This window comes from Molothrus aeneus, chromosome 3 (assembly GCF_037042795.1).
Source record: "Molothrus aeneus isolate 106 chromosome 3, BPBGC_Maene_1.0, whole genome shotgun sequence".
NCBI lineage: Eukaryota > Metazoa > Chordata > Aves > Passeriformes > Icteridae > Molothrus > Molothrus aeneus.
Window position 1 is genome coordinate 104,892,385 of NC_089648.1, and position 13,548 is coordinate 104,905,932.

At 34.0% G+C, this 13,548-nt stretch overlaps 1 protein-coding gene across 6 annotated transcripts in view; it reads left to right on the plus strand.

The window, feature by feature from the left end:
- Positions 1–13,548, plus strand: part of GRIK2 (glutamate ionotropic receptor kainate type subunit 2) — a 387,751-nt gene that overhangs the window by 294,195 nt on the left and 80,008 nt on the right. For 4 of the 6 annotated variants that reach the window (XM_066547537.1, XM_066547535.1, XM_066547533.1 and 1 more), the window contains 2 exons: positions 987–1,105; positions 4,802–5,019. In XM_066547537.1, coding sequence (XP_066403634.1) covers positions 987–1,105; positions 4,802–5,019 — 337 coding nt within the window. Of the gene's footprint in view, positions 1–334; positions 891–986; positions 1,106–4,801; positions 5,020–13,548 lie in introns of those variants that run through there. The other 2 variants (XM_066547536.1, XM_066547538.1) reach the window with 2 other exon arrangements.

Sequence of the window (13,548 nt, forward strand, 5' to 3'; positions counted from 1 at the left end):
CACATTGCAATTAAAATTTAGTTCTCCAAAAGCACCATGAGGAAGAGAGAACTGAAAATCTTTATTTTACAAAAGAAATTGTAACAAAGAATAATTTATCTAGACATGTTTGCTTGTTTTAGCTACAATTGATAAAATAGCATTTAGATATGAACTCATCATAATGCACAGCAATTGCAAAGCCATGAATTACATTGATTGTATATAATCTGCTTGTAATCTATTGCCAGACTCAGGCATCTTTCTACTATCTCTGTTCTATTTTTGAGATAATTAATTAAATTGTCTTTTCCTTTATGTTTATCTTTTTCTTTCTTTTTTTTTCTTTTCTCAGAGCCTGGCCCTGCAAGGTGCTTGTGAGTGTCCCCAGCTTCTTTTGGAAAACCTTTCCAGGGATGCTACTGTGCACCTCACAGGACAGGATGCAATTCCTTTAATTTGCTATAGTATTTTTTTTCTGTGAATTGTAGTGTTTGGTGATTAACAATGTCACTTTCACTGCTAACTATTTATTTTCTGTTATATTCATTATTTGTAATTTTTATGAGAAAAAACCTTTTGCCTGATGTATTTTTTTTTCTAGTGAAGTTCTGTGATTTAACAGGTGTTAATTTTCTTTCAAGATGCAAAATACTGTCACAATGGTTATAAGAGCCTAATCCTAAATGGGACCAATTGTCTGGAATTCTATTGGTGTCAATAAAAGAATAAGTGCTTTGATGTTTACAGGTGGCACTTGGAAACTTTCAGAGCCAATCTGTATGCAACTTTATCAGTATCAGCAGCAGTAAAGAATGTTAATCTTCAATATTGTTTTTTCTTAATATTGCTGTTAACTGTAATGCAATCACACTGTAAAAACTTTCAATCACTATTTTCTTTATAACCTCTCTTGTTTTTCTTTTTCTTTTGCAGCAGTTTTGATGGATAGACTTTGTGATGGCTGCATTTTAAATCTGTTCTTTTTCTTCTGTCAATTACCACAGGTTTAGTCCCTATGAGTGGTATAATCCACATCCTTGCAACCCTGATTCAGACGTGGTGGAAAACAATTTTACCTTGCTAAATAGTTTCTGGTTTGGAGTTGGAGCTCTCATGCAGCAAGGTATACGACTCAGTCTGCTCTTTCTCTTGGGCACCATGTCCCACTTTTTGCTGGGGGTCACAGTTCTCTGGCGCAAGTCACTTGCATGGGTGCCTCTGTGCATGTAGCCATAAACCAGCTTTTTTATGATTATCCAGGCATTCCCAACACCTTACGAATTAGCCTGAGGGCAGATAAAAAATTTAAGACTTAAAAAAGTACAGCATAGCCATACAGTTTATTGCCTAAACAGGAAACCCTTACTGCGTAATTAAACAAGCTAATCTGTCCATTACCTAAAAAACCTCCATTTAAACAACCCAAGAATGAGTATACCTTTGTCAGATAAGACTATAATGTAAAAATCTATAATTCGGTTAATTTTGGTCTAGAAGCCTTTCAAATACAGAAAGATTTTATCTAGTAGCTAGAACCTATAAAATAAAATAATATAGGAGATTTAATCCTGTCCAGTCATAATTTATATTTTTAAAATCAGAATGACCATTCAACAATGTCTATGTTCAACAATCCATGCACTGAGAAATTGATGCTATTGCTGACAATAAAATTGGCAGCTGTGTAGTCATATTGCTCAGAGTAAAACCAAGGCTCAGTTTTATCTATAACTGTCTAAGTAAAATGCTTAAGCACATTCTTAAAAATCTGTAATTTCCTTGTCATATTCCTCTTATTTTGAAAGCATACTAAATATATAGATCCATAAAAATATATCACCATTTTATTGCCCTTTTCCATAAGGATTTGAACACAGTCATATAATATCAGACACATGTGAATAGCACAGTTTCATTTTTTGCACTGACATTTCACTGGGCAGTATAGCGTAATACAAAAGATTATTAGTCTTGTTAAAGAGCCATTAAAAGGAATGGCTTTCCTTTCTGGAAAAATAACCATTGCATATTCCCCCCAAAAAATCATAGAAAATGTTGGCAGGACCAATGCATATTGGTAGAGTTGTTTTAATGAATATACTTGAGCAATCATTTTTAAAGCTTACCATTATAAGTACACCGGCTATAAATAAAACCTGATTTTAACTCATCAAATGATTTCATGAAGCTTTCCTGTAACTGCAGTAAATATTCTGTCATATATCAAGTTTGTAGGCTTAAAAATTCCCTAATGCCTCAGCAAGAAGAGTACTGTGCTCAGAAAAACATGAGTTAATGGGTAAAAAGAAATCAGGATTTCAAATCAGAGATAAAAATATGTCTTTAGTTGGCTAAGTGTTTACTATCAACTAGGTTGTCAGTATACATGTCAAGAAATTATAGAGTTGAAACACAATTGCCAAATACATGTTTGCAAGATAATGATTGCTTTTAAGGAAGCTAACAGAAAAAGGGATGCTGAATGAAAGAAGGTATTTCAAATTACATTCACAGTTCTCAGGATTGTCAGAATTTCTATCAATGCTGAGTTTTATTTCTTATGTGGCTTTATGCTTCTATGATGGAAAAAGCAATTTAGATTTTTGTATCATCTTTTTGCAAGGAAAAGGTTTTTTTAGCCCGTAACATCTAAACATTGTTTTTGAGAATCAAAATAAGGAAAAAACCCCTAACCTTCGTTTTAAAATATATCTTTGGAGGATAATAGTTTTCCTTGAAGGAAAACTAGTTTTTCAGAATTAAGGCTGACCCTCTGTCCTTGCCTTATATTGTTTTACCTTTACTCAGTTCAACCTTTAATAAACCTTAAAGGCACCATTGTAAGGATGCAGCATCAGTCTTGATTTTTTTGATTGCTTTAAAAAGAAATCTCAAAAACCTAAAGTCATCTAAAAGTAGGCTTTCAGAAAAGCATGGAAGTTCTCACCTAATAGCAGTAACAATATAGAAGCACTTGGGCCATACTCATATCAGGATATTAAGTGCTGCTTCTTTACAAAAGATTTACTTAGTGCTGGAGGATACATGATAGAGGAAACTCATGCATGTCTTGCTGGCACCTCTTGCTCCCAGGAAACTGTGGGATATAGTGCTGGACATGACGTTACCTTGGGTACATGACAGTCAGCCCCTGACCAGGCTCTGTTTCATGGGCCCAGGTGGCACTCAGTTTCTGTCCCTGGTAAGGTACGAGCTCGTGGGAACTGGGGGAACTGTGGCCAATGTCTGCACTCTTCTCTTCTTTCCTGTCTGACTTTACTGGTGTTGGTTTTTAAAATGAAATGAGAGCAATTAAAAAGAGTTAATGATAGTGGGCTTGTTGGGAAATCTCTTAGTGTTATGGTGTCTAAGTGTCTGACTAACAGGGCCTAGGAGCAACTCCATCAGACAGGTACTTTTCTACTTTTTCCCTTGCAGAATTCTAGGCAGAGTCTGGCGCTGGAGTTGGCTGTCATGTCCAAGTGTGTCAGCCTTTTTTGTTTGAAACAGCAAGGGTAAGATGAACTGCAGGGTAAGATGGGCTGTTTTTGAATACAGTAGTCCAGTTATGATACCACTTCTTTTTTCCTTTTCTTTTGTTTTCTTCCTCCCTCTCTCCCCAGCCCTTCTGTTCTTTTTTTCACATTGAGTTTGGAAGTTTGACATAATCTTTCACCTATATGAAGATGTGTTACCTTGCTGGACCAGTTCCTTAACTAATTCAATATAAGCACTAAAATTTAACAGGAATAAAATAGTCCATCTTGCCTTCATTCCATTTTACCCAGGAGATATAAGAGCAAACATAGTAACCAATTAACAAAAAGGGGTTGTTTCGGTACAATTGTATAGTGGATATGATGAAACTGTTTCCTTGAAAACAAGTTTCCAGATACTTCTAAAAGATCTTACATAAAGTTCTTAAAATGAAACTTGAAATTGTTTATTTGACATCATTAGAAATTTCATTTCATTCAATTATAACATTATGGAAAAAATCCATACATGCTCATTTATGATAAATATTTGTAATTGTATATTACAGTGAATTTAATTTATTCCTATTTTTTGTAATTAAACACAAGAGGAGTTTATGTGCTTCAATTTGTCTCATTAGGCTCCAAATTTGCATTAAAAATTATGCAAATTACTATACAGTGTCTGTCTCCCCCTCCATTCTTTCGTGCCATGAGCAGGCAACTCCAGCAATGAATTATAATCTATCTTTATGAAGCTTATGTATAGAAGTCTAATATTTTTATTGCTATTCTATTAAATTGAAGTTTTTAGCATAGCCACCCATATTTAAATGAAATTGTGGGGCTAAACATAGAGATGGGAGATATGAATTTTTTTATCTCAACATTTAATTAACTATCATTTACAGCAATGTAAATGGAAAAACTCAAAAGCATATTTATAATAAATTTAAAGTTTTGTTTTTCAGATATGAAATCCTTCATTTCATATCTGGTACCTTCATCAATTGCTTATTTGTTCTGGAAAGCAAGTTGAAGTAACTGCTTTTTTATTCTTGGTATTTTTATATATATATGTTTAGAAATTCTAAAATGGCACTGACCTGCGAATCTCCCATTACTATATTTTGATTCCCACAGCTCCAAAAAGATATGTCTTTATAAATTTAACCAGTTATTTTGCATTTCAGTTGTGTGTGTTTTTACAAGCAGTACATCTAAACCTGTAGCTTAAAGATTTTTTTTGCACAGTGATTCCATTTCCCCACTGTGGCAAAAAGTGCTGAACACTTATTGTATTCTGTGCATCCGTTTCACCTTTCTCCCCTGGTTTTCATTAGGTTCTGAGCTCATGCCTAAAGCCCTCTCCACCAGGATAGTGGGAGGCATTTGGTGGTTTTTCACACTTATCATCATTTCCTCGTACACTGCTAACCTAGCCGCCTTTCTGACAGTGGAACGGATGGAGTCCCCTATTGATTCTGCTGATGACTTGGCCAAGCAGACAAAGATAGAGTATGGGGCAGTTGAAGACGGAGCAACCATGACTTTTTTCAAGGTAAGTTTTATATTCTGTTTGGGATGTTATAACCTGATTTTGGGGGGGAAAGCTTTTGCACCTTGCTGAAGGGCAGCTACTACGATTCCTGATGCTGTCAAAAACAAGTGGAAACCTTTTTTTTTAATTAAAAAGATAGCAAAGGAATCAAAGGAATCAAATCTCTCACAGTTTTTTTGATGATTTTCTATTAATGAATTGAATTTATAGCAGTGAAGTACATGAAGAAACCTGAGTACTTTCCTCAGATCTTCTATAGCTGCATACAAGATTAAACTTTGTCCTATTAAAAGTTAGTTTTAATTCAATGGCATTATACCTAATTGTAGTCTTTACTCAAGAAACACTAAGGGTATTAGTGGCTGTACTGAGGAAAACTTTTTAGACTTCATAATTTTGAGAAACTTTTGAATGAAATTTTGGACCATTATTATCCCAGTTTTTCTGTTTCTCTTAACCTGCTACTAAGATAATTAAATTTGAAATATAGTGAAGTGAGATACTGAATTAGATGAAAATATTTCTTGTTTAGATTCATCAGGCATTTAAGCAGACTTAAATTAGCGATAAATATTTATGAAAGAAGATGGTTAATTCTCTAACTCCTGATGCTGGATAGCACAGAGGTGTCTCAGATCTTCCAGAGAGGTACTTAACAATATTTGCCTGATTTTGGGTAATTTATGAAGACTTTTTGGCTAATATAGCCTAGTTTTAAGAATTATTATGCTATCACCTAAAGCTCTGTGTTGGATGTCACATTGGCATTTATAATCAGCAAAGTACTGAGGTAGCTTTTAAACTGGTACAGAAATTGAAGACTGTGTGCTCAGTTTCTCTCATGAAATTTAGAGAGCACAAGATTTGTTTACATATCAAGGCTAAATAATCTCTATTTAATCCTATGACCATAGACCTTGTACCCAATCAAAGTGTACAAATAGTTTTAATTTAAAAATAAATAATTTCTAAGGCTCTCAGCTTCTGCTTGGAAATAAAAATCATTCAACTCCGATATCTCAGAATGTTTCAGACTGCTTAACTTAAACCTTGCATTGGGAATGTTCTGGGTATTCTCCTCTGAATACTCATTGGAAAAGGAGCTGATGAAATTGATAGAAGTAACTAATCAATTAGAGATCTCTTTGTGTCAGGAAATATGCAGTTCAAAGTAACAACATTGAAAATTTAAAGATTGAGTGTTTTAAAAATGTCAAAATTATTTTTGTCTTGAGACATAAAGAAATAACACAAGGTATTTATTGAACCACCAGAAAACACTCTAGGATTTAACTAAATTACAGTATGGCAGAAAATTTTGATCTAATTCTATTTTAGATTCAAACTGTGGACATTGTAGAAATATTAGGAAGCAACTTTATATTTTTAGTTTTCCTTCTCATTTTTAATTATATGATTAACTTTTTTTTTTAATACTTCTCATGTGGGTTTTTTAAATTTCTAAGTGCAAAGACACTATTCCTCTTTCTGTGGACTTTTTTCCCTTTTGTTGATATAGTACTCCCTTTTCTGCACAATTATTCCTTTCTGCTTTCTTTATTCTTCTGTTTACATTTGTCCAGATATATTTTGTGATTATCTAATGTATTGTATCTAAGAACTAAAGAGGCCTTATGTCTAATGAAATAGCATTTTCACATCCTTCATTGAAGATTTTTATCTGCAGTTGAAATAAACCTAGACTTAAACACAACAGATTTAGGATGTCAGATCACATAATTTAGCATTACTTTTTTTACATTAATGAATTTTCCTCCTTCATTATGAGTGAAAAAGAGAAATCATAAGAAAACATAAAATTTATATATTCATCTGCTAAATTTTAGGTTAAATTAAAGTTTATTCTATTGAAAACATCTTTTTGCTGGATTATTATGTGAACAGGTCATTATTAGCAAGTGTTTTATGACATGAAATGGAAACAATAATTAAAAACCATTCCAACTTGGAACCAACTGATTTGAAATAATTTTCTGTTGTTTACTATCTCATCTGGTAGAAAATTAATTTATATTATTTGCTACTACTATTAAGATTTTTTATTATTAATGGATATTATTTGCCTAATGAAATAAATTTAAATTTAAGCATTAGACGTAGCTACATTTGTTCTGGCAGATTATCAAAAGGTGAAAATCATGCTCAAATAGGAAAGTGAAGGAAAATATACAATCTGAAGCAATCTCCAGGAGAACATTAGGGTTGTCTTGATGAAAGTGCTATTCACTAGAGCTGACTCTGTAAGGAATGAGGTTAATTACATATGTATTCTGTAAAAGATAAACCAAAACATATATGTATATATACAGTCTTTAATTGTGAACTTCCTGGTAAAATTAGGTATTTTTCCCTAATGATGTGGAGTTATCAGAAAATAAAGTACTATAATTTTGGTCAACATAGTATATCTGCATTTGCGTATTTTCAAAATATACTTCTAGTCAGCAAAAGCTAATTACTTCAAGAATGTAATTTCCTTACATAAAAAAGATAAAAATGCAAGAAAATATTTTAAAATAACACTTTAAGTGGAATTGCATTACAAGGTTCTGCTAGAACTGAATATCTCATAGAGAATGCTAAAAAATACAAAAAACATTTAAGCACAGGACACTGATAAAACAGTTTTAAATGGTATGTATTATTTCCTCTGATACCTAGATAACTGAATATCAAGTAGGAAGTTCCATTTTGTATGGCATTAAGGAAAATACTAATGAACTTTTGTGTCCTGTTCTGGTCATCACACTTTGAAAATATGCTTAAAATTAGAAAGGGTTCATTAAAGGTGAACGAATGACTGTAGGTCTGAAAATAATCATTACAGTTAGAGGCTAAAGATCTGTCTGTTTAATCTGCTGAAGAGAAGGTTAAGAGGTGACTTGATCATGGTTTGCAAATGCCTTAATGGGAATGAGGCTTTTGACAGTAGATGACTCACTAATCTAGCAGAAAAAGGTATAATGAGATCCAATGTTTCATAGCTGAAGTTAGAGAAATTCAGAGTAGAAATAAGGTGCATATTTTAAGAGTGAGAGTCATTAACCATTGGTAAAATTATCTAGGAGTGGGTTGGATTCATCCATCAAAGGCAGCCATTATGAGGAAGATAGATACAGCATAGCACAAGCATGTTGTTCTTTTGATTTAGAGGTTACTCGATGAAAGAGATAGCTTTCATTATACAGGATATCAGATTAGGTTTTAGTAGTAGCCTTGTACTTCAAAAATCTAAGAGGGTATGAGTTCTGGGGGTAGGGGTTGCACAGAGATAATTGAGAGGATAAATTTATCATCTGTGTGTATGTTTATCCTTAGCTACTTTTGTCTTGTTTTAATGAGAGTGGATTGAGTAAAACAGTGACACTGTGTTACAGGAAGATATAAGGACACCAGATGGTTTGCTAATGTTAAATGAAATTATCATATCTTGGTAGAGTTATTAGTTCCAATCACAGTGAGGCTTGGTAGCTGCCCATAAGACTGACAATAATTTCTGCATAAATTAGCTATATAGCAGTCTATTCATTTCTTTTCTTAAGAAAAAAAAACTTTGGAGTGTGGCCAAAGCTGTGTGGTGCTAAAAAAAAAAAAGAACCCATTATGAAGGGGAACCTAAATGGGCATCAGACAAACAAGCTAACTGCTGGATTCAAACCTTCTGAAGGTAAAATCTTGGAGAGCACATGGGATATATGTTGAAAATGCTGTTACTCTTGTGAGTCAAATATCCTTGTGAAATAGCTTTGATGAAAAAGGAGAACGTTATCTTCAGGGTTTTACTAGGTCCTTTATCCCATGCCTCCTCATGTCTGAGAAACATGAATTACAACTCTTTCAGAAGCCAGAAAGGAAAGGAAAATTTCAGTGCTCTCTCCTCTTAAGATCTGCTTATCTGGTCTGAGCATGGAAAGGAAGTAATTTTACAAGTCCATTATGTGTCTGGTAGGTCTGCTTGGCTAATTCATTGTGAATAATAAAGAAAACCTCAGTATAGTCCAAGAATTGGAAGGAAAGATATGTGAAAGTAAGTTCTAAGCCTTATCTGCTTTTAGGCTGGGAGTGTCCATTACCAATACATACTTTGATGTTTCTCAGATTATGTATGTTTCCTTAGTTATGAAAATCTCTTCCTTTCTCTTGGCTGCTATTATCACTATTGACCACTTTCAAATTTCAGGAATCTGCTTTTTTTTTCCTGTTTGGAATAAAATAAAAATCATATATTATTTTTATGAAAGGTAGTGATCTCACACTAACTGTTCTTGGATGAAAAAAACTTGAGATTTTTCATTGTCTCTAATTTCTGTGGTCTTCAAGTTTGTGTTTCTCACTTGGTTTTTTTGCTGAATAACAATTCTGAAATTAAGAAGAACAATATTAATTCTACCCAGCTTCTATTTGCACCACACTTCTCCACTCTCACACACAAAAAAAACCTAGTTCAGTACACATATGAGGTCTAAAATGTTAAAATATTTCTTGTGAAGCTGTCAAGTGCTCTTGTTTCTCCCATAATTTTTCATATCTGTAACTTTCAGTGTCAGAATTTCTTTCTTTTTAGGTTTTTGTACAGTACCAGGTACAATGGAATTTTTCTTACTTATGGTTACTAAGCATCTGCATACCAAATAGTAAAAACCAAAGTACTTTTTCATTCTCTAATAGCAGTAAATTAGTGCCATTACTCTTTTATCACAAATAAAAGGTCTTAGCTTTCTGTGAGATATGTATTTTATATTCTAGTTTTGTTGATAAGGAAGCTGAGGCACTAAATGGGATTGCATCTTTTTCAAGATGACTTTGTGAAAGGTAGATAGGAAACTAATTCTGTTGAAAGGTAGACACGGGACTAATTCAGGAAAGCTGACTCACATACCTTAGAATTATCAGACTATTCTGTTTACCAATTATATTTGCATTTTATTCTTTAGGATCAGGTTTTATACTCCAGCTCCACTTTTCTACAATATATTTAATTTCATCCTGCGCTGTTTCTCTCTATAAAGAGCCATGTTGCTCATGTTTTTTAGTCATTTTACCCTAGCCTATTTGTTGCCACCTCTCTGAGGAAATTTAGAGAAGCAACAATTAAGCACTTATGTCTGTCTTGCCCTTCCACATTCTCAGCCTGTTGTTAAAAGAAATGGCATTAAGCTTCACTAAACTCTACATTATAAAGTCTCAGAAACAGTCTTTTAAAGCTGAAGGAAGGAGTTATAGGGGAATTTTCCCACTGCTTGCAACTGGAGTACAAATGACAAATTCTCTGACATAAACAGAAGAACAGCAGCAAGAATAAAGGTATCAATGTCATACTTTTGTCATGTGTGAGGTTGGCACTGATGTGCACAAAGCCAGTACTTCAGTAGGATTTTCAAGTCTGGGTTTGAACATTGTATTAAACAAATGATATTTATTTGTTTAACAAGTAAAGATGCAGTACAAACACATGGGTGTATACACACAGAGAACCTTTAGTTTAACGCTTCAAATAAAACACCATGAAGTTTTGCAGTGAGTGCTAATTATTTGGTACAATTTTTGCCAGTCAATGATGAGAGAAGTGCCACTTAACGAGTTTCTCAAATATCCAGTGACTGACAGTGACTATTAGAAAACAATCTTTTGAGTCACAACTTCCATGTACTAATTTTGATAATGCATTAAAAATATTTGGTAACAGACACATCTTCAGTTTGATCTTATAATATTTGACTTCATAGAAAAGTTGTCTTTTGATGTAACAGACTTTTCCTTGCATGAAAAAAACATGTGGTACATTTTGCTAAAAAGGGAATTGAATATAAATACCATGTAAATATTTTTTTTTCTTCTTTCTGATCATGCTGGTTTGTACCTAACTGCCAGAAAAACCTACAGCTGAAATTCATAATTTCCTCTTAGTCATGATTCCCTCTTTGCAAGAACACTACTTAGTTAACCATTGCTTCTTTTAATGTAAAAAAAAAAATAAAGTAGGCAGATATAGTTGTAAATCTCTAAAACAAGGTCTGTGGTCACTCCATACAGTTATAAGACCTAAATCTGCAATAGCAGAGCCTGAGAGAGTGAGATATAGGCTTTGTCCAGAGATCTTAAAGCGTCTCTGCCTCACTGAGTTCTACTTATTTTTGTAAAAGGTCAGGGAAGTTAGGCAATGGTAGGTAGGTTATATGATACATTAACAGAGACTACAACAAGAAGAGCAGTTCATTTGAATTCTACATTAAAGAAATTACAATAAATTTAGTACCATTAAGTTCTATGGGGTGAACTGTCTTTCTTTTGAAATTGAAGGCATAAAGCAGAACAAATTCACAGAAAGTGCTTCCTTCCAAGTAACTGTCTACTTATGGGGACAATGATTTTATGCTGTCTTGACCCTTAGAGTGATTATTATTTCTACAGTAAATAAGAGCAGATGTTTGGCTTTGTGTTGCATTTCAGTGCTGTGTCATGAAACTAAAAATAGATGGAGTGCAATAGAAATTCACTATCTTTTCTCTCTCATGTTTGTCCCCCCATCCATGACTTTTTCCTTCCCTTTCTCCCTTCCCTGTTCCTTATTTCTTTTACCCTTCAATAAGGACTAAAAAAGATGAACATGACTAGTCAACTTTTCATTTCTACAAAGATTATTCTATATATCCAGATAGTAAGTACTCTTTGTAAGCTGCTGGATAACATTTGGTTATACTTAAAAACTATAGGATTCATATTTATCATTTGCATTTGTCTCAGGCTACACCTCTTAGAAACAGATGAAACATGTAGAAATGCTTTTTGATGTCCTCTCAAGGAAAAAAACAAAACAACTTTCCAGTGAAAACAAGAGTAGACATTCACAAAAATTAAAATATTGAAAAAAATCATTAAGATATGAATTGGATCCCCACTAGTTATTTTTGAAATGAAGTCTAAGAGAGACATCAAAAATAAATAAAAAGTGGGCATGATGAAAATTCTAGTTTCTCCTTGAATCAATTAAACATTTCCATAACTCAGTATCAGTTTCTGCCTTACCAAAATTCTTCAGAAAAGAAAAGTGTTGTGCTGATCTCCCCAGTGAAATCTCAGGTAGGCTACCCTATGGTCCCATAAATATTTTTGAGTATTACTATTATACAGAGGCAAAATAAACATTCAAAAAATAAGTTGGCATTTGCATTATTTTTCAAAATTGCATCCAACAATATGCATTAATTAGTGTATATGCAATAATAATCCATATTGTAGGTACATGATGGAGATGATCTGAATAAAATTGATCATTCTCAGTGTGTAAGGTATGATAAAATATAGCAAGATCTAATCTAATTTCCAGTTGGATAGAAATATGGGATACAAGAAACCAGAGCCAAGACTGGGTAAAAAAATAACTTTACCTTTCTCCTTAGAAAGTCAATTTTGATATGCATATGTTACTCAAACCACAGTTTGAGTCTGAAATTGTGTCAGGATTATTTATCAGCAAAAGACAAGAATTTTTTCAAATGGAGATGATTCAGAGGGATGTAATAATCTAGACATTTGAAAAAAACACTTTGTAATTAAGAGAAACCCACTCTGCCTCTTTTTTTAGAGAATACACAGTGATGCCACAGAAGACAACAATCACAGCATCACAAACTGAGTAAGGTTAGAAGGGACCATAGTGGGTCACCTGGTCCAACCTCCCTGCCTAAAACAGGGTCATCCTAGAGCACATTTTATGGAATTGTGTCCAAACAGTTCTTGAACATTTCCAGAACCCTACACCCTCTCTGGACAGCCTGTTCCAGTGCTCACTCATTCACACAGTAAAGAAATTTTTCCTCATATTCAGATGGAATTTTCTGTGTATCTGTTTCTGCTCATTGCCTCTTGTGCTGCTGCTGGGCAGCACTGAGCAAAGCCTGGCTCCATCCTCCTGACATGCCCCTTCAGATACTTACTCACATGGATGTTGTCCCACCTTATTCATCTCTTCACAAGGCCAAACAGGCTGAGCTCCCTCAGCCCCTCCTCATAAGAGAGATACTCCAGGCCCTTGCTTATGTTCGTAGCCCTCCTCTGGATTTGTTCCAGCAGCATCCTGTCTCCCTAGTACTGAGGAGCCCAGAACTGGTCACGACACTCCAGTCAGAATCACCTCCTTCAACCTGCTGGCAATGCTTTGGCTAATGCATCCTAAAATACCATTTACTTTCCTTTGAAGTCAGATGGAATTTAATCACCACTAATTGCTGTAAATTGCTTTTCTCAATAGCTTTTTGTTTTGTTTTGTTTTTTTTTTTGTTTTGTTTTATTTTAAGCCAGTCCAACTCCAAGTTGTCCAACCTCTTCTCCTACCTTCAGCCTCAAGCACTGCTGGCTGCACATGCCTTAGTCCTGTGGCAAGAGTCAACCTGGCTATCTCATCCAGCTGCAAATGAACATTTTTGTTGTTGCATTTTTATTTTTGGTTGTGAAGAAAACTGTTCTAGCTGCTAGAAAGCTATAACTGATTGGAGTGGAGCAGGGCAG